Source organism: Enhydra lutris, unplaced genomic scaffold (assembly GCF_002288905.1).
Source record: "Enhydra lutris kenyoni isolate GAN:26980312 unplaced genomic scaffold, ASM228890v2 scaffoldscaffold7, whole genome shotgun sequence".
NCBI classification, from domain to species: Eukaryota; Metazoa; Chordata; class Mammalia; order Carnivora; family Mustelidae; genus Enhydra; species Enhydra lutris.
In genome coordinates this window covers 28,403,257-28,430,659 of record NW_019154091.1, presented here as the reverse complement: position 1 = coordinate 28,430,659, position 27,403 = coordinate 28,403,257, and the positions used below count along the sequence as shown (strand labels likewise).

Below are 27,403 nucleotides of genomic sequence, written 5' to 3'. Positions count from 1 at the left end.
AATTGATAATGTCAAAAATTTATACCAAAATGATGAAATGTTCTGTTAGACATCCTTGTTTACAAACACATTATTTATGATAACAGATTACACCATTGTTAATCTGTATCTCTTACCACTGCTAGTAAAAATGTTTGTCGCCCTGTAATATAGATTGCTCAATGTTTGATATCATTCATTTTATCATATTAGATATGCTAAAAAAAATTGTTTTGCAATGTATGACCAAAACTGAAGGTGGAGGACTAAGAGGACAACCAAAAGCTGATTTATTAATTTCCTAATTATTAATCATCCTTAACCAGGCAGCTATATGTTTTCAAAGACATTAGAACACAACTCATTTCTAAGCAAGGAGTGACTGTTTCAGTCCATAACACTTTATGGGACTCGCCCCCCCGCTTTTCATCAAGGTTACTTTCACTGTTGAAATGTTACCAGACAAGAATGTGAGAAATGAAAGTAGTGAGTTCAAGTGATATGAATTAAAAAAAAAAAAATGTAGAAGGCCATCTTGTGAAGATAAAGCCAAACAAAAACAAAAACAAAAACCCACAAAGGGTAATTAAGATAGTTTGAGGTTGTTGAAAATTTTGCCTCAGTTATACCTATAATACTTATTTTTGTTTTCTTAAGATTTTATTTATTTATTTGAGAGAGAGAGATTGAGAGAGAGCATAAGCTGGGGAGTGGCATAAGGAGAGGGAGAGGCAGACTCCTGCTAATCAAGGAACCTAATGTGGGGCTTGATCCAGGACCCTGAAATTATGACCTGAGCCAAAGGCAGATGCTTAACCGACTGTGCCACCCAGGTGTCCCTACCATTAACACTTGTAATGACGAAGACTTAGGTTGCATTTACTGTGTAGCATTAAACATCATTAAACATCACTGTAAAATAGGGTAAGACATTCTGCTAGGTGTCTTGAGAGTATACCTGTTACCATCTTTCCTAACAGTCTGAAGAGTGTGGTAATGGCTAAACCACCACACAGTTCACCACTCAGGCAGTTCCCCTCAACTGCAATTCCAAAAAGATGATTTGTGGTAGAACATGTTTTGGCACTGAGCTCAATAACCTCTGTGAATCTACATTCACAAATGTAGGAAAGCCCCTTTATATGAAACTGGTTGTATCTTTGGGTTTTCACCTCACCCTCTGATTGATGAAATCGAATTCTTTATAATGATCGGTGTGCTGTCTTTTGTCATATTTCTGTTATATTTGTCTTAAAAAATTAAGATATGTGGGAATGCTTCCTTTGCCTACTTCAGATACACCTGTGCCCAGTTAATTCATTTAATCATTTTTTTCTCCTCTCCAGATATTGTCCAGTGATGCCTTTCTTGAGTGCTGTTAACGATGTACCAGCTCAATAGTTTTATGTAAACTACTTTGATGGATTGCTGCTATTTTTTTGCCATTACATTCAGTCATACAATTAATTTATTCTCTTTATTAATTAAGTAAAAGAATTATCAAGCACTTAAAATGAGGCCTTTGTTTTGCTAATTTCTGTGGAATAAACCTCATGGTATTATAAGCTTGGAACTGCTCTGTATTAGTTTCTTGTGTATACTGTATTCTGTCTTTGGTGTAGTGGTTTCCATTAGTAGGTATGGATAGGTTCAGGATCTAGCCTCTGTCAGAAGTAGCCTCTGTCAGAAGTAGCTTTGTTTATGGAATAGCTCAAAAACACAGTCCGTCACCTCCATCAGACTGCTCATGTTCGTAGATACATTTGGAAAATAAAATTTAGCACAGTTAGTCTCAGAAGATTAGTCAAATAATGGAACAGTTAGAACATTTAGCCACCAATGATCATGTTTATATCACATGGCTCAAACATGTTGTCTACTATTTAATCAAATTTATCTGGTTACAGTAGCCATTTCTTTTCCTGTAGATTTTGAGCGTCTTTCTGCTTAGTTAAGTTCTGCTTTTGAGTCCTGTTCTTTCTGTAAACTTCACAGATTTGCTTGGAAGGTAAGTACTTTATGCAGAAGACTTGTCATCTCTTGATTGTAGTGGTAGGGGTGGTTGTATGGTAGGATATTTTTATTTAAATATTCTTTATTTCCCAACTTGTCTGATTAAAGATAAGATTAAGTCAGTTGTTCCTTCAGAGCAGATTTGGCATGAATTACATTATCTTCCTAACTACCCACATGACTGGTCCAATTTGAAGAATCTTAAACATACTACACTATTGAAGATGACTAATTAAAAATAAAAGCTCTTTAAATAAAGCTTTTGCCTTGGTTTTGAGGCCATAAGGAGCTTTTCTTGGAATTTTTGGCTTCTTTTGAGAGCTCACAAACCATATCCCTTCCCAGGCCTGAAAATAATTTGGCTTCTCACCACAAAATAATATTTTTCCATTTGTTGCTAAGCATTTTGTTGGCATTTTTGGGCCTTTACTTGACAAAATATTTCCAGAGATCAATCTATATTGACTCATTTTTCACTATTTAACAAACATTTATTGGATACCGATTTTTTTTTTCGCTAGTTTCTCTGCCAGAGATGGGGAACACACTGATAAGTCTGAAAATCAAATCCTCACAGATCTCTTTTACCAGTTTAATTATTTTCATCAGAGTAATGTTACTTTACAGTTTCCTAGAACGAGGTTCAATTCCTTTTTTCTACCTATTCCATGGATTAAATTTTTGACCCTCGACGCTTCCTAATTGTGTGATCTTGTTTCTTCATCTTCAAAATATGTATGAAATATTCATGTTGTTTTTTATCATAGGATAGTTTCAAGAATCAAAAAAAAATGTTTTTATGATCATTGTCACCAATATTATTGTTACTCTTATGTACTTAAGTGTAATGGTATTACCTTTAAGGTCCAAAAATTATCTTCCAGTGGAGAATATTCTGAATCACATATTAAAGATTAGGAATTACCAGAGGGGAGGTGAGTAAGGGGGGTGTTGGGTGAAACAGGTGACGGGAATTAGGGAGTGCACCTGTGTGATGAGCAGGAAGTGATGTCTGGAAGTGTTCAATTACTAGGTTGTACCCCTGAAGCTTAAAATAACAACTGTATGTTAACTGGAATTAACATAAAAGCTCTTAAGAAGGAAAAAAAAAATAAACTGTGTAGAATCAGAATCAGAAACAAAACAAAACAAAACAAAACAAAAACAAAGCCAGCCACAAGGAAGCCTGCGAGTAGACACAGGCACACCTGTGTGCTGGTATGTTTGCAGTGAGTGATTTGCTTCACATCTGCATCATAACTTTTGTGGAAATTAGCCACACAATCTCAGCATTGGCCTCAATGGCTGAAGAAAGTGGCTGCACAACATTCTAGGCCAGATCAACATTTGCTACGATCAAGCAAAGATGATAAATCTGATTTTCCTGACTGTAACTAGACTCAAGAACAGAATCTCCATCTAAGTTCACCTCAATCCTTACTGAATGTATTAAACAGACTCTTGATTTTGGCTGCATCTCAGTGCTAGGTCGGCCCTGCTAGCTGAGCTAGCAGTGGGTCTGGGTCATGCCCATAACTAATCTCTCTGGTTACACCAGAAGCAGTGGTTGATGTCCATTGGGTCTTAGTTGAGTTTGAGAATGGTTTCCAGTGGAGTGCATACAAACCGTTGCCCTATTATTGCTCCTAATTCTGGCCAACATGGTGCAGTGGCTAAGAGCATGGACTCTAGAACCCAACTGGCCAGGTTCAGTCCCCAGTTCTTACGCAAACTTGAGCAAGCCAGTGAACTTCCTGTAAAATGAGGATCACAATAGTATCACTCATTATTAATAATAATGCCATAAAAATTAGTAAGAGAAAAGAAAGTGCCTTCACAAGATACTTTTGAGTACACTTATTCTATTTCTGAATGATTCTAGAATGCTAATATTTTAATATTTTTGCACTTTATAAATGAATTGCTAGTCCAGATTTTGCATTCTGAATGTTGAAAATTTTCTCTATTAATATTACAATCAATGTATAAATATTCTGGCAGCTTACTTTGAGAGCTGGGAATAAATATGGGACTTCCTTCTGAATGATTAACTTTCTGGGCCATAAGTACCGTATATGTTTTGGAGTTGTTATGGGTTTAAATTTTCAAATTTGAAAAAAAAAATAATACTTTTTATTTTCATTGAAAATACAGACTTCTGTAATCTGGCAACAAATGTAAAGTATGTTTTTTTTTTTTAAGCTTTATTTATTTATTTTAGAGAGAGAGCAGGAGGAGGGGCAGAGGGAGAGGGAGAGAGAATCTCAAGCAGACAGTGCTGAACGTGGAGCCTGATGTGAGACTCAGTCTCATCGCCCTCAGGTCATGACCTGAGCTGAAACCGAGAGTTGGATGCTTAACCGACTGAGCGCCCTAGGAGCCCCCACGAATGTAAAGCTTTATTAGTCTAGGTTATTTGATGAATTGACCAGGTATAGCACTAAATATTGATATTAAAGTACAAAAAAATGTTCTAATAAATTTCATTCATCAAGTTACTAAGAATTTTATTACAGATTAAGGTCATTTGAATTATTTTTGATTTCACAAATTAAAATAACATAAAATGAATTAGCCACTTGGTATATGTTAATAACTTCAGGGAGTTGATTAGTTTATCCTTGGAATTCTTTCAGACCAAATGGTATAAGAAAGTTTCTTTAAGAATTTAAACAGAAATTGATTTTGTTTAAGATGGTTAGTCAGAATGCATTTAAAAATATTCTGAATTATATTTTATCAGTTAAATACTGTAGTGCCTTCATTAGCTTATTACTAATGTGTCTGCAAAATATTAGTGAGTCCTTGTGATGGATGTGAGGAACAAGTGTGTGGTTACCAAAGAAGATTGGCAAATTTGATTTCATTAAAATGCCTTATCAGCCTGTCAAAAAAATTAAGCATAGAAATAGAGAAAAAGATTCTCACTGCCAGAGTCGAGATAGGATTATTGAAAAAGATGAAGAAGCTATTTTCTGTCAGAAGCTTAAAATCTCTGGAAAGGATCCTGAAGTGACATGTGGAAGAGCAGGAATTAGTTCCTGTTAACCAGCAAAGGACAGGAAGTAAATCTCCCTTACTAAACAATATGCTTCACCAGGTTAGAGACTTTCTTTTACCCTCATTTCTCAGCATTTAACCTGAAGTATAGCATCTATGAGGTGTTCAATAATAAAATTCCAGTCAAAAGTTAACAAAAAATTATGAAATGAAGGTCAATAGATCACTTATGAAAGATGATAACAGTTTCTGTACCTATATTAGGGACTCATTCATTGACTTAAAAAGGAGATTGAGATTTCAAATATATGCAGCCGCATTGGGTAAGTGTTTGAAGGAAAACTGAGGGAAAGGTGTTAAGAAACCCTGAAAAGTAAAGGGAAGCTAAATAATATGAACATTTTAAGAGGGTTATATGAAAGCATATGGCATATGGTTATTATACACAGTGATTTTTTGGGCTGCTAGAATCAGAATGAGCTATGTAATTAGACAACCTGTTCGTAATTATTACTGTGATTGGCATTATTTGAAGCACATTCATGATTGTTCCATAAGACCCAGGATTATCATAATTAATGAAAACATGAGTGACTGATGATAACGTCTGCCCTATGAATACAATACTGCTATACTTTTCAGGTTCTGAGTAAGTCTGCAGAAGGTTCACAATTTAGTTGTATATAATGAAGTAATTTTGTGTTCCTTCTTAGTATTTTCCCTTAGCTGTGCCACATTTTAGATAATATGAGACGTGACATATTCAACTTGTGTGTTACAAACAAAACAAGGCGGCTGAAGGATATAGTCATGGGAGAGACAATTTAACCCACTTTCTCTGTGTTAGTCACGTTTGAGAATATAGCCGTTCATGGAAACCTGTACAGGGGGTTATTTGGGGTTATGAGAGGCTTACAAAGTCATCTGAGATAGGCTTCTAGAAATTTAATTGCTTTTTTAGTTTATGCATTGAATAAGGCATCTTAGAAGTTTGTGGCTTGGCAGGGGTTGAGATGTGGTTGATAGTTAAAAGAAAAAAGAACATATAGAACTCATTTTAGTTACTTACTGTAAAGCTTGTGTGAAATCCCAGAATAATGGGATATCACTAGAGATCTGCCTGGATTATTGTGTTTATATATCATTTTCTGTTAAAGGTTATGCAAACAAACATTGTAGTAAAATTTTCAGTACAGTGCTTGTTTCATTGTAGGCGTTAATGGTGATATTTTAAAAATTATTCTTCAATGGCTACTATATATGTGTGTTTACACAAGTTTGATTTTAATATAGATGGAGCGCTTTAACAAACTGCCCCTGACAATGATTATTAACATCTTGGGCATGTGTATTTTAAACATGAGATTTTAAAATGCTAATTTTTAAGATACATTGCTATAGGGAAGCACTATTTATTTTCACTAGCTCTTTAGTTTTATTTCATCCATCCATATGATTTAGCTGTCTATAAAATGTTAACTAATCTGCTAAATAATGACATACTATTTCACAAGTGCATCTAGCTGACTTTCAACTGAATAAATTTTGAAATACTCTTGGACATTTTAGAACTTTGTAAGAGTAGGACAACAATATAAAACTGCGGAGTAAAATTCTTTTAATATTTTAGGAAACTCGGAATCCAAATAATTTCTAATTTTTACAAGTATGGCACAGTGGTATTTGTTTACAAAGATAATAATTGCAAAGTTACAGAGATACCATATCAACATAAATAAAACCTGATTAATATTTTTCCTCCATATATTTGCTTCTCTTTTTTGAATTCTTGATTGTATTCCTCTGCTTTAACCTTTGCCATGGTTTGAATAAGTCACAGAGAACAAGACTGAAAAACCCGGACGATGCAAACAAAGCTCTATCACTTGTTCTAGTCTTGCGTAGAAAGGGGCTCAGATTAGTAATGCTTTATGCGGCATTTTGTTGAAGCTGTGAAATCTTAAAGATCTTTATCTCATGGTAGAATAGATTTCAGAGGAGTAAAACATAAATAACATATTATATCTTTTTTCTTTGTATTGCCAGATCAATTGAGATTGAATGGACTCGGTCATAGACGCTGAAAGCATTTCTACCCATAACCTTCCCTCTATTCTCTACTCGCATAGTACTTTATTTATGCTACTAATACTTCACCCATCAGATGGCACTAACAATTTGTACACGTACCTGTCTCCCTTATCATAATGGGAGTTGCTTGGGTCCTAGCTGTGTTTGTTTCCCCAGCTTCTAAAGGATGTCACATATACAAAGCAATCTGTAAACATGTATAGAATAAGACTGCATTGTTCAAATATTTAATGTCAGATATTCTTACTGATTTGATTCCATGGATTAGAAAAGTACCTTTATCTATATCCAACAGGACATTGTGAACATTAAATATTTCAATAAGACACTGCTTTAAACAAATAAAAATACTGAAAAAGGAAATACTTGTATCTATTTGGCTATCTGTATATGTATCTACATATGTATCTATATAGGTCTTTGTATTTATGTCTAAATCTGCATTTTATTCATACATCTTAGAATTCCAAAATAAATATCTTACTTATCATCAGTGATCATCACAAAGTTGAACTATATTTTAGAGAAATAATTGTTACAGTGTCTTGTGAGCACCAAGATAATGTCCATACTGTGTGTTCTTTGCACAGGATTATGCAATTTTGTCCTGTTTGTTTCTGGTTGCTCCGCACCCTAGTCCACTTTCCACTGTTCATTCGTGATCTCTCTAAATGTAGGTCTGGTGATGTCACTTCTTAATTCTAGCTTCCTCCCTTGCCGTGGAGGATCCTTGATGATTCTGTTCTTGTCTATCTCTCTGTGATAATCATTTACCCCTTTTTACTCCCGGCCGTCTGGCACACAAAACTTGGTAGTCTCCCAAACAAGCCATTAAATCTCACGACTTTTCCAAGATACCCCTGTCTGTTCCAAATGCCCTTTTCCGCTGTCTAGAAAACTCTGAAAATTCTAGAAAACTCTGTCTAGAAAAGTCAAATCATCCTTAAAGATTCAACACTGTCTGTTCAGAGGCTGTTCCTGCCATCCCCCAGGCAGAACAAATCTCAGCCTTCTGTGCAGAGGCACACCGTCTCCTGAACCTACTCCCACTTTTACATACAGCACGTGGTTTTGTAATATTTGTTTTCATCGTTGTCTCTCCTTTTACTACTATAAAATCTTTGAAGGTCGAGTCCATATCTTTGTATCTTTTTTATCTCTAGGACCAGGCATACTATCTGGGATATAGCAGGTGCTCAATAAATATTTGTAGAACAAATTCTCTTATTTAATCTTCACAACCACCTATGTTTACAAATGAAGGTGAAGTCTAAAAATACTGAGTAACTTGCTCAAGGTCACACAGCTCATGAATGGCAGATACTTTCCTTGGCGTGTAGGGCACTTTCATCAACTTCACAGGCACGTGCCTGCCTTTTCTCCCAGGAATACCAAAGAGCCATTTGTGTTCACATCCATCCTCCTAGAAAATTGGGTCCTCGTGGCTGCTCCGATGTAACCCGCTGCTGCCCTGAGAATTGTTTTTTTCTGCTCTTTTCATGCCTATGAGCACCTCGCCACAACTTGAACTGGCTGAGGCTTGGCTGTCATCTTTGTCTGGTTTGATGTATCTGACTTTCTTTGATCTTGATTCAGATTAGTCTCTTTTTTTTTTTCTTTCTTTGCTGGTGACGGCGTCAAAGTGACTGCCTTGTATTGTTCTTCACTAAAACTGCTCAGACTTCCTGTAGAAACTTGGTGACACCCACCCCACCTTTCAGTAGTATCTCCTGTTTTCCTATGCGCATCCCTGCACCCCCAAGCCTGTGGCTGGATTAGAGTCTGACATGTCCAGGCAGAAGCCATTTTGAAGTGCTAAGGAAGGTAATTTGTCAAGTGTGTCTAACGCTGCGGTAAGAATTCTTAATAACTCCCTTTACATGTATTACTAAACTCCAGTCTAGGAAATGTTAATACTGTAAGAAATAATAAAAAAAGACTTGATTCTGAGATTTTATTTATATTTTTAAACGGACTACAATTTACTGCCCAAAGTTGTTTAGCTCATGCTCCTTGGAGAAGGGCCTTTCCTTTCGGGTGCTTGTAGCATGTTGCTTTGTAGATGTTTACTGTCACCTTCCAGCAACATGTCGTAGAAGTGGTCTTCTTCAGTTTGCCCTCCAAAGCAAACTTTTTTCCACGACTCCCATTCCTTTCAGGAGCTTTCCCCCAACTCTTTAAAAAAATTCTGTCAAGTCATCTCTTAATACTTTCTCTCCATCATCCACTAAGAGGACCAGGGCATCGAGGTATCTGTGTTGGTGGATTTTTCATTCAAAATATCTCTAAATATCAGGTACAAGGGTCCTTCACCAGCACCTTGTTCTAATACATCATCGCCGCCTCCCCTCTGAGCACAACAGCCACTTTCTGCCTCCTGTCTCTGCATACATCAAGCCTCCCTGTATACCACAGATAAGTTAATTTTCCTACGACATTACTTTTATTATGTCATTATGCCTGCTACTGCCTATTTATTAGGACCAGACTCTTCCACCTGGTAACTGAGGACTCACACAGAGGAGGTTTTTTTTTCATGTTTTCTCTGCCTGGAGTTATCCTTTTTAAAAAAGCTGCTTCCCCCATTCATCTAAGTAACCCTTCATCCTTCAACAACCCGCTTTAATGTCACTTCCCCTGTGAAGCCTTTTCTGAACTAATTAATCATTTCATCCTTTGTGTTTTATAACATCCATCATATTATAATACAGTTAGCTGTTTATCAGTCTTTCTCTTACGCTTTTGAGTTCTTTAAGGTTAGGATCTAAGTCTCTGTCATATATTTCCTCCCCAGACATAGCACAGCATCTGGCACAGAGGAGGAATTTAATACACATTGGTTAAATGAATGAATAAAAAAAAAAATAAGGGAGCCTTTCTTTTTTTCTATGTGTTATTCTCAACTCCGAATTTATTCATACTTTCTTTACCTAGCTAAAAAGTCTTGTGGTAGGATTTATTCTTACTATTAACATTAAACTTATTTAAACAAATTTTAAAGTTCCACATTTACCTTATTGTGCTGCTTTTTGAAAGTGATAGAATAGCTTATCATGGTGACCTTAAAATATGAACTAGAATAAAACCGTTAGATATGCACCATAAATATATTATTACACACACACACACACACACACACACACACACACAACTTTAAAGTTCCTTCAAGCATCAGAACAAATTCTATTTCTTTCATTAAACTTTGTATAAATCTATTTTACAGATTTTTTTTCCCCCTTCAGATTTCCTTTGGCATTTCTAGTGTATAAGAGAAAACCATTATTTTGTTCACTGTATCCAACTATTTTGTTTAATCTCTTACATCACATTAGAGCCAGGATTTCTTGAACTTTATTTTGAAACTTTCTCGGTCTCAGATTCACAGTAGGCAATTAATCAATACTTTGTAATTGTTGCTGTTACTATTATTGTAGTTGTGGAGGAAGGTGGGGGGAGGGCTCCAGCAGGTGATGGACAAGCTAAGTTTTTTTTTTTTTTTTTTTAATTTTATAGTGACACAGGTTTTTATAAAAAATTAGCAGCTTCCCTCCTGGAAACTCTTTGTAGTTTTGCTAAATTGGGTTTGCCTCTGGCTAGAATTTTCTTTTTTTCTTCCTTAATTTAAAGTGTTCTCTCTTCTGAATTTTGTGAGTGTTCTTCTGCCAGGCTTTTCTTTTCTTCTTTTTTCCTCTTCTCTTTTAATGCCTTTTTTCCCCCTCAATTAAGCAATGTCATTCTCTCCAAAAATGTAGAAAATGAATCTTTTGCTAATGACTCAACATTACTAAATTTAAGCAGTTTCTTGAAATTCTACTGATGAGGTAAAGGTTTGTTTTTGTTTTCCTTCAGAAGCATGAAGCAACATATCATGTATAACTTATATATTCTTAAACAAGAGAATTTCATTTTAAGACATTTACTTTAAGTTTCACTTTTGTAATTACTTAGCCATTCACTTTATAGCATTTAAAAATCATATTGTTAGCAAACCAAGATACATGCACTAAATTTTCATATTGATCAATATATACTTACTGGTGCTAAATATTAAAAATTAAATTTGAATAAAATAGCATTTTAAGTTCAGTTTGCACTGTGGTTTCGATCAGATGTTTGTTTGAGTTACATAATGGAGTGGGCAGTCACTATTTAAAGAATTAAATATTATTTTTTCTTTGGAATGAAAACCACATCTTTAATTTGTATTTTGTATAAATAAAAGTGTTCATTGGTCAAGTTGAAGTATGATGATATATTCCAAGTTCCTACCCATTAAATTCAATACCAAATAGTTGTAATGTGCATTTTAAATTGAATGAGTAACAAGATTGCATACCTGCTTAAGAGTAACATTAACATGTTTATTTTGGAAATACATGATTTTCTCTTATTCTCTCAATTTAAGCCATCTGTCTTTTTATTCTTAAAATTTTATTTTTTTAAAAGATTTTATTTATTTATTTGACAGACAGAGATCACAAGTAGGCAGAGAGGCAGGCAGAGAGGGAGAGAGGGGGAAGCAGGCTCCCCACTGAGCAGGAAGCCCGATTCGGGGGCTCGATCCCAAGACCCTGAGATCATGACCTCAGCCAAAGGCAGAGGCTTTAACCCACTGAGCCACCCAGGTGACCCTATTAAAATGTTAAATCCCAAGGTCCAATCTCACTCTCCTTAATTTGTCTTGAATTTGGAACTTAATTTGAGAAGAAATACAGTATTAGTTTATGTCATATTTGTCAATTTGTTGTAAGTTTGAACTTCTCATCATGGGCTCTTAGGGTCTGAAGCAGACTTCTGGAACCAGTTCAATCCCAGTTCAGTGGGACCATTGGTGTGAGACTCTCAGACCAAAAAAGGACTGAAGAAATTAGATCTGTAGTCCACAGAGTATAAAAATATGCTATTAGAAATAAGCATGATAGTATACAGTTGGCTGGAGAACTAATTAAATTATTGATTAAACATACTAAATCATTGAACAAATGGTGATGAAGTAAGATGCCTCTTTAAAGCCAGATTTAAAGAACACACATATATAATGGCTAGTTAACTATTCCTTTTTTAGCATATTTATTCTCCATTTCCATTTTTGTAAAAATCCAGGATTGGTGTACTCCCAGCTTGAAATTACAACTCACTCAGAAATAACACGCTGTTTATCTGCTGGCTCAGAACTAGAAGGCTCCAGGAGTGAGCTCAAAATTAGCTATAGCAATTTAAGTGTTGCAGTCTTTAATCTCGGTAATGATACTCCTCCAGTCTGAACTACCTAGGGGCTATTTAGCCCTCCTTATCTCCTGCAACTTCTTTTCTCTCTCCCTCCTCCCTCAACGAAGGCGGGAGGCCAGAGGACTAAGAGCTGCTAGCATTTTTGTTAACAAAACCCTAGCTGTTTCTTTAAAGCAGGCTTCTTAAAACAAAACAACAGAGAAGTGCTTTTTCTTTACAGTTTATTTCTAACCTAACAAATCAGCTTTTATCAGAGCAAATACAAAGGTCTGAACATCACACAGAATAGACATCTGATGATTTCCTTTGTTTTCACAACTTTATGAGAATGGGTCATTAATACCTGTTGAGCTCTACTTTATGTTCGTTATCCTGAAGTCACATATATATCCACAGATATTACAGTTTTATGTCATTTTGCCTTTTGCTATTTGTTGGGGTCTCTTGAGGTTCTTTAAGAAGATAAATGGTGTGTGTGTGTGTGTGTGTGTGTGTGTGTGTGTGTGTGTGTACTAGAGAGAAAATGAGGTGGGGGGAGGACAGAGGAAAAGCGGACAGATTAGCGAGAGAGAGAGAATGAGCTGTTGAAGTGGTACTACCCGTAAATGGTATAAATAGCAAAATGGCACTGGAACCCAGAAATTTAGTTCTTATTCCTCTGTTGAACTTAACGAAAAAGGTTATTTGGGACTGGAACTGTGGGCTGGATCCTGTAGAACACACAAACAAGCTTAGTCTGTTTCACATATGTGCCCACTGTCTGAATTTGCTCTAACCGCTGTTAAAGCACCGTCCACTGTTTTAAAATCTATTTAAGGCCCATTGTAGCCCACTGATTTTGTTTCATGTTGCTCTCAAATCAACCACCTTCATTTCAGAGTAACATAGAGGCATTTTATTTACTGGGCTCTCCTTGGGACTTCAGTCTCCACTGACGAGCATCGTCAATGAAGTAACACGCATTCTGTCATAACCACGAACCACCTATGATATTGCCCCATCTACTGTATTGCAGGAAAAACAGAGGTTTCTGACAGATGTTCTGCATGAAGTGATGCTGCTTGACGGCTTGGCCAGTTCCCACCCAGTATCACAGGAAGTGCTGCGGGCCACAGACATTGACCGGGTGTTTGACTGGATCGCCTATAAAAAGGTGGGAATAGATAAGACCCAAGCACCAATTGGATATTTCACTATCCCGGGGCGGCCCAGCTATTTCATGCGAGATATATTCTCTCCGTCCTGGCTGATAGAAATGGACTGAGTTAGAAAATATAGAGTCACAAGGTTCATGTCATTTTATGAGTTAGGGCTTTGCTTTATAAATCAGCAAGATGGAGATGAATGTTTGCCAAATAATGCATAGAAATGTTGGAAGTATTAATGAATAAATGTTTGGAGCCTTGATATGAAATTGCTGTACAAATGGTGTTGTGTCAATGTCAGTTTTTATTATTATTAATAAGAGAGCTGACCTAAACAGTGACAGATTATTTGTCATCAATGCCCCTTAAATACTTAACTTGTTTTGCTTGGCTGGTACAAGTGGGTGTAGGCAGTGACATATGTATTTTATAAATATTATTATTTAAGGGACATTTAGGAGATTAAACATCTTTCTTGGATAATAATCATGATAAGTGAAATTTTAAAGACTAGACTTTGAATGACAAAGATTTTGGACCAATGACTAGACACAGAAATAAGGCCCACTCTGCACTTTTTCCCATTGTTACGTGGATTAAGATTTTTCCTGTCTCTATCCCTTAGTTGTTCTCATTTAACATAAATATGTATATCTTTTTGTTTAACACTTACAGCTACTTGGGAATTGTGAAAATAGTGTTAAAGTCTCGTTCAACTTTGGCGTAGATCGAATTGCATTTACTGGGATTTCCATTTACTTTATTGATTTAAGTTTTTAATTGATTAAATTAATGTTTTAAGTTTTTAAGAACTGTTGCTAACATTTTTCCTGATATATTCCTATTTACAACTAGAGGTGAAATAAGGTACACTAATTTAGATTTTGGTTTTGTACTCATGGAATGACTATCTCAATGACTATGAGTTAATATTATATGTTATGATATGTAAAGATACAAATTGTGTTAGAAAATATCTTTTCAAGTCATGGATCTTGGCATTGGCTATAAAAGGTTTTCTGATGTTTTGGAAAAATAAGTGGAAGTATAGAATCATATTTAAAATATATGTTACTATATTTATGTAAAATATCAAAATTTAAAATATGTATTTTTTATATATGAGGTTTTTTTACTATATATTTTTAAAACTCTTTGAATTTGGTGTAGTTAGTACATACTTCTATTAGTTTTGGGGGTAGAATTTAATGATTCATTAGTTGCATATAACCCTCAGCACTTATTACATCAAATGCCCTCCTTAATGCCCATCACCAATTACCTCTTCCCCCAACCACCTCCCCTCCAGCAACCCTCAGTTTGTTTTCAGTGTCTCTTATGGTTTGCCTCCTTCTCTATTTTCATGTTATTTTTCCTTCCCTTTCCCTATGTTCATCTGTTTTGTTTCTTAAATTCCACATATGAGTAAAATAGTATGGTATGTGTCTTTCTCTGACTAACTTATTTCACTTAACAGAATATCCTCTAGTTTCATCCACGTGATTGCAAATGACAAGATTTCATACTTTTTGATGGCTGAGTAATATTCCATTGTATTTATATATCACATCTTCTTTATCCATTCATCAGTCGATAGACATCTGGGCTCTATTGCATATTTTGGCTATTATTGATAGTGCTGCTATCAACATTGTGGTGGGGTGCCCCTTCAAATTACTATGTTTGTATCCTTTGGATAAATATCCAGTAGTGCAATTCAAGCATGGAGCTTGAACCCACAATTGCAAGATCAAGAGTCACTTGCATGCTCTACTGACTGAGCCAGCAAGGTACCCCCATCTCTTGCGTTTTTGTTAGTAGCCATTCTCTAACAGTTATGTAGTAATGTCTCATTGTGGGTTTGGTATGCATTTCCCTGATGATTAGTGATGCTGAGCACATTTTTATTTGATCAATTTTCTGTCTTCTTTGGAAAAAAATGTCTTGTCACATCCTTTGCCCATTTTTTTTTCCTTTGTCCATTTTTAATTAGATTATTTGTGGGGTTTTTTGGCTATTGATTTGTGTGAGTTCTTTATACATTTTGTATATATTGCTCCCTTATGCAATATATATTTTGTGAATATTTTCTCCCATTTTGCAGGTTGCCTTTTCAATTTATTGGTTCTTTCTTTGCTGTGCCAAAGCTTTTAGTTTGATGTAGTCTCATTTGTTTATTTTGCTTTTGTTGCCTGGGCTTTTGTTGTGTTATCTAGGAATTCATTGCCAAGACTAAAGTCAAGGATCTTTTCCCTTATGTTTTCCTTTAGGAGTTTTATGGTTTCAGGTCTTACATTGAAATATTTGATCCATTTTTAGTTAATTTTTGTGAATGGTGTAAGATAAGGGTTCAGTTTCATTCTTTGGCATAGGGATATCCACTTTTCTCAAGACTATTTGTTGAAGAGACATCTCATTGTGTGTTCTTACTGCTCTTGTCACAAATTAGTTGACCACAAATGCTTGGATTTATATCTGGACTCTCTGTTCTTTCTGCTCTACTGGTTCTTTGTAACCAGTTTTTGTTTTTGTTTTGTTCTTGTCTTGCCAGTACAATACTGTTTTGATCACTATAGCTTTGTAAGGTATTTTGTATCAGGAAGGGAGATACCTCCAGCTTTGTTCTTTTTTTCGCAGAGTTGTTTTGGCTATTTGAGATCTTTAGGATATGGAGATCTCTCTCTCTCACTCTCTCTCTCTCGATATATACTCTTGATATATAGAAATATAGATATTTGAAAAAAGCCATTGGAATTTTGATAGGGATTGTATTGAATCTTTAGATCGCTTTGGTTAGTATAGAGATTTTCACAGTATTAATTCTTCCAATCCAAGATCATAAGATATCTTTACATTTATTTGTGTCTTTCTCAGTCTCTTTCATAAATGTCTTATGGTCTCAGTGTAGAAGTCTTTCATCTCCTTGGTTAAATGTATTGCTAAGTATTATTTGCCTTTGTTGCTATTGTAAATGGGATTGATTTTTAAATTTCTCTTTTAGATAGTTCATTGTTAGTGTATAGAAACACGATTGATTTCTGTATGTTGAATTTGTATCTTGTAATTTTACTGAATTAATGTATTAGTTGCACTTTTGGTGGAGTCTTTAGGGTTTTCTATATCATCTACACAAAGAGATAATTTTACTTCTTCCTTTTTGACTTGGATACATTTTATTTCTTTTGCCTGGTTGGTTTGGCTAGGATTTCCAGTACTGTGTTGAATAGAAATGATGAGAGTGGGCATCCTTGTCATTCCTTATCTTAGAGGAAAGGATTTTAACTTTCACCACTTTGTATGATGTTAGCTATGGGCTTGTCTTCATATCTATGTATCTTTAAGTACCACTGTATGCTTTAAGTACCACTAAAATACTGTCCTTCCTGTGTGTTTTCAAGTGATGATAGATCTACTGGATTTTTCAAAGAAGATTTTACAAGAAAGAAATTTTAACAGCTATACTGAGATATAATTAAAATACAGTAAATTGTACATGTTTAAAAGGTACAGTTTGGGGGCGCCTGGGTGGCTCAGTGGATTAAAGCCTCTGCCTTCAGCTCAGGTCATGATCCCAGGGTCCTGGGATCGAGCCCCGCATCGGGCTCTCTGCTCAGCAGGGAGCCTGCTTCCTCCTCTCTCTCTCTCTCTGCCTGCCTCTCTGCCTACTTGTGATCTCTATCTGTCAAATAAAATAAAATAAAAAAATCTTAAAAAAAAAAAGGTACAGTTTGATATAGTCTGACAAACGTATACACAGTGAAAACATCACCATGATCCAGTTAATGAGCATATCTATCAAATGTTTTCTCATGCCTCTTTTTAATCACTTTCCCATTATTACTGTTTCCTCCATTGATCAACTTTGTCACTATCAATTAAATGCATTTTCTAGATTTTATATAAATGAAATCATACACATGTACTCATTTTTGTCTGCTCTCTTTCACTCAATGATTCTGAGATACATTCATGTTGTAGAATATATGGATATAATACAATTTCTGCATTTTCCTGGATATTTGGGTTGTTTCTAGTTTTTATCTGTTTCAAATAAAGCTGCTATGAACATTTGTATGCAGCTCTTTGTATGTATATTTGCTTTTATTTCTCTTGGGTAAATACCTGGAATTGGAATGTCCAGATGATATGATAGGTATGTTCAATGTTTTAAGACTGATGATCTGTTTTTCACTGTAATTGTACCATTGTACCATGGTATATTCCTGCTGAACCTGTATCAAAGTTCTACTTTCTCCACATCTTCAAAAGCATAAACATGTTATAATCAGTTCTCTTAATTTTAGATATTTAAAAATATATATGATATAATATAATAAAATATATAATATATAAATTATAAATAAACACATTTTATTTATTTGAGAAAGAGAGAGAGAGAGAGAAAGAGAGCATGAGCCAGGGGTTCGAGGGGCAAGAGAAGCAGACTCCTTGCTGAACAGGGAGCCCAGCATGGTGCTCAATACTGCGACCCCAAGATCATGACCTGAGCTGAAGGCAGACGCTTAAATGACTGAGCCACCCAGGCACCCCTAATTTTAGGTATTGTAATGGTATCTCACTGTAGTTTTGTGTTACATTTCCATAACAACTAATGATACTGACCAGTTTTTTCACTTGCATATTTTCCCTCATGTATCTACATTACAGAAGAGTCAGTTCAAATCCTTAGCCCATTTTTTTTTAATTTGATTGTTTTATTACTGAGCTTCTTTAAAAAAAAAGGTTTTATTTATTTATTTAAGAGAGAGTGTGAGCAGGGGGAGAAGCAGAGGGAGAGGGACAAGCAGACTCTGTACTGAGTGTGGTGCCCACTGTGGGGCTCAGTCTCAAAACACTGATATCATGACCTAAGCCAAAATCAAGAGTTGGACGCTTGACACACAGATTCTTCATATACTCTGAATACAGAATCTTTATTAGATATATGATATGCAAATAATATTTTCTCCAGTTTGTGACCTGACCCTTATTTTTATAATAGTGAATTATTTCATAATTTAGAAATTTTGCATCTATGTTGAGGGATATCAGTCTGTAGTTTTGTTTTCTTATAACATCTTTTTCTGGTTTTGTTATCTCTATAATGCTAGCCTCACAGAAACTATTACTTTTTTTTTTCTTCAGTTTTCTGGAAGAATTTATGTACAATTTATGTTCTCTTATTGTTGTTGTTAAATATGTGGTAGTATTTACCAGTATAGCAATTTAACCAATACAGCCTGGAATTCCTTCCTGGGAAGATTTTTAACTAGTAACTTAATTTTGAAAATATTAGCAGGTTTTTCAGGTTATCTAAGTTTCTTGAGTAAGCTTTGTAGTTTGAATCTTTTCTAGGATTTGGCTCATTTCATCTAAGAAGTTTAATTTATTGGCATCAAGTTGTACGTGATATTCTCGTATCAGTTTAATAACCACAGAATCTCTAATAATGTCACCTCTTTAACTCCAGATATTGTTAATTTTTGTCTTGTCTTTATGTAGCTAGAAGTTTATACACTTTATTTTCTGAACTCAGGCCTTTGATTTAATTAATTCTTATTCTTCCTTTCTTTTTTAAAAATATTTTATTTCTGTATTTGAGAGGGAGAGAGAGAGAGAATGAGAGGAGAGAGGTCAGAGGGAGAAGCAGACTCCCTGCTGAGCAGGGAGCCTGATGTGGGACTTGACCCCAGGACTCCAGGATCACGACCTGAGCCAAAGGCAGTCGCTTAACCAACTGAGCCACCCAGGCGCCCTTACTCTTACTTTCTATGTCATAGATTTCCTCTCTAATCGTTACTATTTTCTTCTTTTTTACTTTGGATTTAACTTACTCTTTTTTATGGTTTCTTTAGGTGTAAATTCAGGTCATTATTTGGAGACATTTCTTTTAGTTCAGATGTTTATTCCATAAATTTTCTCTTAAGTGTACTGCCTAAAGTATGCCTCAGATTTTGATACTTTGAGGTTTCATTTTCATTCACTTTAGGATAGTTTCTAAATTCTCTATTTGATTTATTAGTTGCCCCATGCGTTATTTAACTTGTGTTATTTAGTTTATGAATATTTGAAGATTTTCCAGATTTTTTTTTTTTTGTTATTTATCTCTTATTTAATTCTGTTGTGGTCAGTTAAACATATTCTGTATGACTTGAATTTTCTTGGAGTTGAGGCTTGTTTTATGGCCTAGAATTTGATGTCTGCTAGTAAACGTACCATATGCTCTTCAAAAGAATGTGTATTCCACTGTCGTTGGCTGGAACATTTTACGAATCTCAAGTAGGTCAAAATGGTTGATAGAGTTGTTCAAGTTTTTTATATCTTTACTGATTTTCTGTCTACTTATTCATCATGCTTTCTTGATGAGCCCTCATTGTTTGAATTCACTCACATTATACCGAATCAAACATCTAAAAATTTAGTGAAAAATAGTGGCTCAGGTACTGTTGGACTATCTGAAAAATAATCTTCAAATGTAAATTTGGAAAAATAAATATTAGAGCAATTTGACTGAATTATCAGGGACTTTATTTTGAGAATCTCTGTATCAGGCCTTGATGTACACCTTGTCCCTTAGTCTAGGTCTCTGTTTGGCTTCTCTCAGGCTCTTCCTATTAGATAAGTTAGTTTGTAGATAATATGCAATAACCAGTTTAACTTTGTAGGTAGCATGGGTAAACCATGTCATTCTGGGATGTATGACAGTTGATATAGATAATTGTACAGGTATAAGTAAGATCAACAGTTAATGTTTGTTGCGTGCTTCTTGGTGCCAGGCACTGTGCCAAACTTTACATTTATTAACTCATTGAATTCTCATAACCCCCTTATTTTATGGTAATTTAAATGATTCTCTTTTTAAAGATGAGGACATTGGGTCTAACAATAATATGTTTCCCAGGAACTTAAGTTCCAGAACCATTGTTCTTCAACACTACCATATTTTATCAACCAGTGTGGCTGGAGCATTCATTCAGAATAATTTGATAAGCTTCTGCTCCTATTCCAGGGACTGTGTGCTAAGTAATAGGATATAGCAATAAGGCACAAAGGAGAGAAAGCATATGAGTAAGTCAATGCAATAACTATTAGTAGCAATATATCCATTTTAAATGTGGACACCTAACTCAGACCATCTTCAGCAATAAAAAGGAATTTGTTGACTGAATAATTGATAAATCTGAGATGTAGTAGTAGTTTTAGTAATGGTTGACTCCAGATATGTTAACAATATCATCAGAAATCTATCTTTTATCAGCTTCTTAGCTCTTTTTCTCTATTTAGATTATTCTTAGGTGATCCCAAAGAAATTAGGCTGGTAGAATCTTCAACTTTGTGATCCTAATGAGCTCAGAGAAAGAGCAAACTTCCTTTATCACAACAGAATCTCCCATCCAAGTGCTAACCAGGCCCGATCCTGCTTAGCTTCCGAGATCAGATGAGATCGGGCGCGTTCAGGGTGGTATGGCCGTAGACATCACAACAGAATCTATAACTGTTTCCACAAAGGGCTATGATCACTACTGGCCAATCCCTGTGTCCAAAGGATGAACAATTCCTACAGATATTCTGACTAGCTAGTATGGGTCATGAGTTCATCCTCCGGCATAAGAGATAAATCACATAATTAATAGGCCCTTGGGATCACCTGAAGGAGGGTTTCCAAAAAAAAAGGAAAAAAAAGATAGCTAGAAAAAGTAATGGATGTCAACCTCAGAATTTTAGGTGTTATGATAAAAATATGTACAATGTATAGCTGCCAGGGAAAGGGGGAGCAGAGTGACAAAAAGACAAAGGAGGGCCATTCTATCGAGGAGGTTCAGAAAAGGAAGACCCTGTTGCTCCTTTATTGAGTGGAACATCAAATTCAACATGGTTATAGAACAGCGAGTGTTTGGGGCAATAGGCAGGCTGAGGAGATAAGCCCGTAAGAACTGGAGGACCTCTTGTGCAATACTAAGAAGTTTGATCTTTATCCAGGAGGCTGAGAAGAGCCAACAAAGAGTTTCAAGCCGTGGAGTAACATAATTAAAATTGTATTCTAGAAGGAATATTCCTAGAGGTATGAAAGGTTAAAATAATATGATAGATCTAGACATCTTAGAAAACGTTATAATGACTGGAGTTGTAGTATATAAAACTTATTATTTTTTGTATTGTAGTATGTGGTACTTAATAAAAACTTTTTGCTACTCCTTTTCTGTGCTCTATTCCCTGAAGATCCCTGTTACTAAACAACATTAACCTCTGCCAACAATCAACCTCTTATTGCATCGGTGCTTTGTTGGCTTATCATGTCTTGTAATTATTCCCTTAATAATTATTCAAATTATTCCCATTTCTGTTTTTTTTGTTATTCCTCCTGCATAGTAATTTCATTACACTTTAAATAACTTTTTTGAATAGAAATGTATTATGGGGTAGAGAATATTATACAGAAATAAATGTTAGAAACCAATAGACCAAATACTAATTTTTGTAGATTTGAATTTAAGAACTGAGTGGTTTTGAATAAATACTGAGTGATGTTCAGTACAGATAGTCTCAAAGCCAGGCTTTAAAGAAAGATAAACTCCTAAAATTGCATACATATTTTTAGAATGGGAAGAGAAAAATGCGAGAGATAGTCTATTAAAAAAATTACATCCCAGTGAAATAACAATTTTCCATTTTAATATAAATTGAAAATGTAGATGCTTTTTCCTAAAGTACAGTGGAAACAGGAAATACTGTCCATAGATAAAATGACTGGAAAAGATGGATTGAGATAGTCTCTTTGCTCTAAAAGCACAAAGGGAAATAAGAATCAATGACCCAATGACCTGGATGATGAAACTGAGCGAATGCTTATTAAATTTACATATGATGCCAAATTGAAGAGAATTGCTACAAGCTTGGGAGAGAGAACGAGATTGCCAAATGACTTCAGCAAACTTAGACAGGATCCTTTAAAAGCAAGAACACTTTTGAACAATTCTTGTATCAAGGCTGATATATTTTATGAAAATCCCTGTGTGGCTAATGAGGAAGATGTGTACAATTTCCATCATCTTTAGAAATAAATATGAAAAGGCCAGTCATTTGCATCTGTTGTCCTTTCTGATAACATGTTTCCCATCCACTGTATCGTGTCAGCTGGGCCACGATCAGAACACAGAGAAAGCACATACCAACTCTACAACCAGAGCAGGTCATTTCTGCAGAAAACAAAAACATAAAACAGTCACTTCCTTCAAGAATATAACCCAGTCATAGACATAAAACATATGAAATAAAAACAGAAATTATACTAAGACTAACAGTAACGCACATCGCTCACTTAATGAGTACTTACTATTTACAAGGCATTTTGTGAAATGCTTTGCAGGTATTATCCCATTGATCCCTAATAGAATACTTGGAATGTAGGCATTTCTAACCCATTTTACTGATGAGGAAACTGAAACTTAAGAAATGAAGTGACTTCTACAGGGTCGGACATCTAGCAAGTGAACAAGCCAACAATTTGAAATCAGATCTATAACACTTTTCACAAATAAATATATTTTAAGGCAGGTTATGGTATGAACCATCTCAGTGGATGACTATTTTCAAGTTCCAGCCATCTTCATTTCTCTCTTTCTGATCTTATTTGTCAGGAAAACTTACTGTCTCTGCTGTCAGAGTATTTCCAGTATTTATACTTTCTCATCCCCCCTGACTTCATCTCTTATTACTGTCTTTTCACTCATGGTCCTCCTGTTCCCCCAACTCTTTTGCTTTCCCTGAAATCCAACTAAACTCCCTCCCACACTAGGATGTTTGAACTGGCTGTTCCCAAGGTAAAGACTGATGTTCCTCCAGATGTTACCATGATTCTAATCCTGTTTTCCTTCAAGACTTCACAGAAATGTCACGTTCTCAAAGAGGGTGCCCGTTTTAACACGTCAGCTGACACCCTCATTTTTTTCTTCACTCATTTCTCCTATTCTGATCCACTTACTTGGGGCTGTTTAACGATCGCCTTCTAACATGTTACACAAGTTTCTCAATATTGTGCTTACTATATTATCTGGCTTCCTGCTTTCCACCATTGAATGTGAGCTTCATAAAGGGAGAGGGTCTCTCTGTGTTTTTCATTGTTTCCTAGTACTCATTATACTGCCTGCGTATAGTAGGCACTCACTAAGTATTTCTTGAGTTGAATTAAAGTAAATGTAAGGAAAGTAATATAAACGAAACATTATGATGTTTCAGAGGGAAAGATCCCATCTGTTTATAGGAATTAGGAAAAAGAGTTGGCACTTGAAATAGGATTAATGAGTTTCAGATATATTCCATATGAATGCCAGAGGGGGAAGAAAGATTGTGTTGTCCAATCATTCTGGTTCCTAATGGGTTCTGTCACATGTGGCCTGACCCCTGAGCCCTAGACCTCATGGGACCCCTTTCTTGTGAGCTCAGCTCTTCTCCTGCTATCTCTGCATTCTCCTGCCTCAGGCACATTAGCCTCCTGTTCCACAAGTCTTTCCAGACCTTGCTCTTCTAAACAGATCCTTCTTCACAGCTTTGATTCTTACTCACAGTCCACTACATACACACCATCAAACGAATACAACTGATGACTATTTTGGCTTCTTTGACACATTTGTGCATATTTTATTGTATAGTGTGCATACTATATAGATATAGATATAGATATAAATATAGATATAGATATAGATATAGATATATATAGCTTTGCTATGCATATGGTATATTATATATATTGAAGAACTATAGCACTTGTGGTCACTTCTGTCCAAACAGTTGGATAACAGTTTTTAGGTCAGGTTCATAATGACAATATACTATTAGTAGGAATAATACTATTAGTTGCTCTTTGAGGGTCTGCTTTGCCACTGGATATCCATTTAATTATCTCCTTTACTTTCCCACTCCTGCGAGGTGGGTATAATAATCTTCACTTTACATAAGAGTAAACAGGGGCCCAGGGAGTTTAACAGTGTTCACAGGATCTTAGGAGTCAGACCTAGGGTTTACATCTTGTTTCTAACTCACGTTCCTTCCACTTTACCAGGATACTTTCTTTAAGTAATTGCCTCTTATGTCATTGTTTCAGTAGGAAATATGGTTTGGGTTATGGTTATATATATATATATATATATAAAGGAAGGAATTGTCCCTGAATGAAAAGGTACAGTATTTTTAAAATAAATAATGGACTGCTATACACATAAAAAGAAGGGTTATGCAATCTGGAAGTAATAATCACTGGTTATGATCATCTCAAAAAGAAAATATGAACAGTTTAGGAGATTGAGAAAAATTAAGCAGAGGAGAGAGGCAGAGAGAGGGATGAAGGGTGAGAGAGAGAGTGAGATTGATTTAGAAACAGCTGGAGAGAAATTCTATCAGAAAAAAGATAAAGAACTTACATATGTCCAGCCTGGAGGAGAGAGGGCAAAGAGGTGACTTAATAATTTGCTCTAATATATGAATGGTCATTATAGGAAGGCTGCCTGTCAACATCAAGGTCTGAGTAAGATAAATAGCCTTAAATTACAGGAAGAAATTTCAGCTCCATCTAAGAAAGAATTTCTTGACAGAAAAGGGAATGAAACATTTCAGTGTGAAATACCAAGGGTTAGAAAATCTTCATTCTCTGATATTATTTAAAAATAAAGTTAAGATTATTATTAGCAAAATAATTGAAGAAGGGCACTAAAACAATTCCTCCTGGGTCTTGACTTCATAGTATATCATAATCAAATAATATAGTATAAAATTTATAACCTACTAGAAATTTATTTTGTATGCCAATCTTTATGTATCATTAAATTTCTTGAATATAATTGTAGAAGTGTAAATGTAAAGGCTGTAAACTACTTGTGTCTTAGGTAAAAATGGGGAAATTTAGAGATAATTCCCATACATCTCTGAATCTTATATTGATATCTGTAAATAATTATGGAAAGAATGTCCATGATAGAACATACTTTAGAAATTCCTTCCCTTTATTACCATGAAGCTTATCTTTGTCCTAGGCTTTGAATTACCATTTTTCTAGGCCAGGGGTGATTTTAAGAATATCATGTAAAGGAAATGCTTTTTTGCCCTTGCAAAGAAAATGTACATGGTGGGAGGAGATGACTTTATTGACATTTTTCTGATAAATGCCTTTAGCACTTCCTGGTAAATTATTAATTTGTGCAATTTGCTGATGGAGGCATGTTTTCTTTTGCACATGTGTTTGACTGACTCATCACCATCTGGCTGATGGTTCCTTTCTCTTTTTTTCTTTCTCAATTCTTAAAACAGCTTGCTTTTTTCTTTTGAGTCACTTGTAGTACATCTTCTCCATTAGCTGTAAATCTATGATTTAGAGTTACTTGATGAAATTGAAAGAAAAAGTACCTATTTGTGGAACTAAGACACAGCTTCCTCCATCATGTAAGGAATGGATTAATCCCACTGGAAGGATTCTCATACTCTCCTGCCCTTCTGTGTCTCATTGTTTTGATATTAACTAATGGTTCAATATATTACTTTTGAATTCCTCTGCATTATAAACTTTCTGTGTTTTTGACTTTGCTGAAATGCTTCAGAAGGTACAGTGTTGGTTTTGACTTTTTTTTTTTTTTTTTTTTTTTTTGTGAAAGCCAGAGGGGTGATCACACAATGTAAGAAGCTTAGGGGTCAGAGCTGTGTAACTCCTAGCTTGTAGAACTTGGCTATAGGAAGATTGTGTTTCTGCAGCTTTCTGAAATACTTTCACAACTACACTTTTTCTGAGTGTTTTGTTTATGCAAAAGACTAATTCTAATGAATTTTGCAATGGTTCACTCATGCCAGACTTAATAGCCAAAATTAAGAACAAAAAGTACCATTTTGATTAGTATAAATGGGAATTTACAATGAGAATTCCATTCCTATAAGTTGCTCACCATGTTACTATAGTGATTTTAATTCCATTAGGTGAGGAGGCAGCTATAGTGCATCTCAGAAAGAAAAGGGCTTCTCTTAATAGAATAAGATCAATTCAGTCAGTAGGCCTGTGAATCTTAAAATGTTTCATACAAGATATTCAGGGAAAAATAGCAATTGAAGATAAAAACCAAAAAGAATTGGGCATCAGCCAATGCATAGTCCCCTAGCACACTGGGGATTGCAATGTTTTGAATAGGTTTTCTGGAATAACAACAAGCTTCTATGTTGGTTAGAAAAGGGACAAGTAAAGTTAGGAATAAATTAAGATTTAAAGGATAAACAAGCAAGGCAACTGGAATTAAAGGTTGACATTTTGACAAATGAGAAGTACAGAAGAGGGGAAAGGAGAACAGGAGTGAAATTTCCTTTTCACAAAAAAGAATGTTTGGAGAAAATAGAGAATAAAAACATTCACAATGTAATTTTTGTTTGTGTACTTACAACAATGGAATAGGTTGGAAGAGGTTGAACTGAATTGAATTTTTATGAAGAACAATCCTGAATGGGCTGTATTTTAGCATCGGAGGGATTCACACCTTTTTCCTCAACAGAGCCACTCTCCATTTTTAATCAACCATACATGGTGTGTTTAGATAATATTAAAATCTTTAAGAACGCTAAATAGTTACCAGTGTTGCATGCAAAGTTCAAAAGAGTTATTCCCCAGTTACCCAAATTACCCTTAAGGACCCATTTCATTACTGTTCCTTTTACATGTGAACCCAGAGATTCTCTAATCTTATTACTAAAAAAATGTACCTTCTAAGTATTAAACAATGTGCCACTATATTCATCAAAAGCTTTTATATAAGTCTCAATCAGAGTTTTTGTTTCAAAAAGGCCAAATTGTGTCACTATGCTGGGCTGATACAATTCTAGCCAAACAAACAAACAAAAACTCTTTCTGTTTGGCCCATGTCGGCTTACTGAAGGTAAATATGCTATTTCCTTTGAAATAATGAAAATAGTTCTTTGGG

At 35.1% G+C, this 27,403-nt stretch overlaps 1 protein-coding gene across 1 annotated transcript in view; it reads left to right on the top strand.

The window, feature by feature from the left end:
• LOC111142230 (thyrotropin releasing hormone degrading enzyme) overlaps positions 1 to 27,403 on the top strand; it is a 380,019-nt gene that overhangs the window by 211,421 nt on the left and 141,195 nt on the right. Inside the window, exon 6 of the mRNA XM_022495269.1 lies at positions 13,328 to 13,465. Coding sequence (XP_022350977.1) covers positions 13,328 to 13,465 — 138 coding nt within the window. The remainder of the gene's footprint in view (positions 1 to 13,327; positions 13,466 to 27,403) is intronic.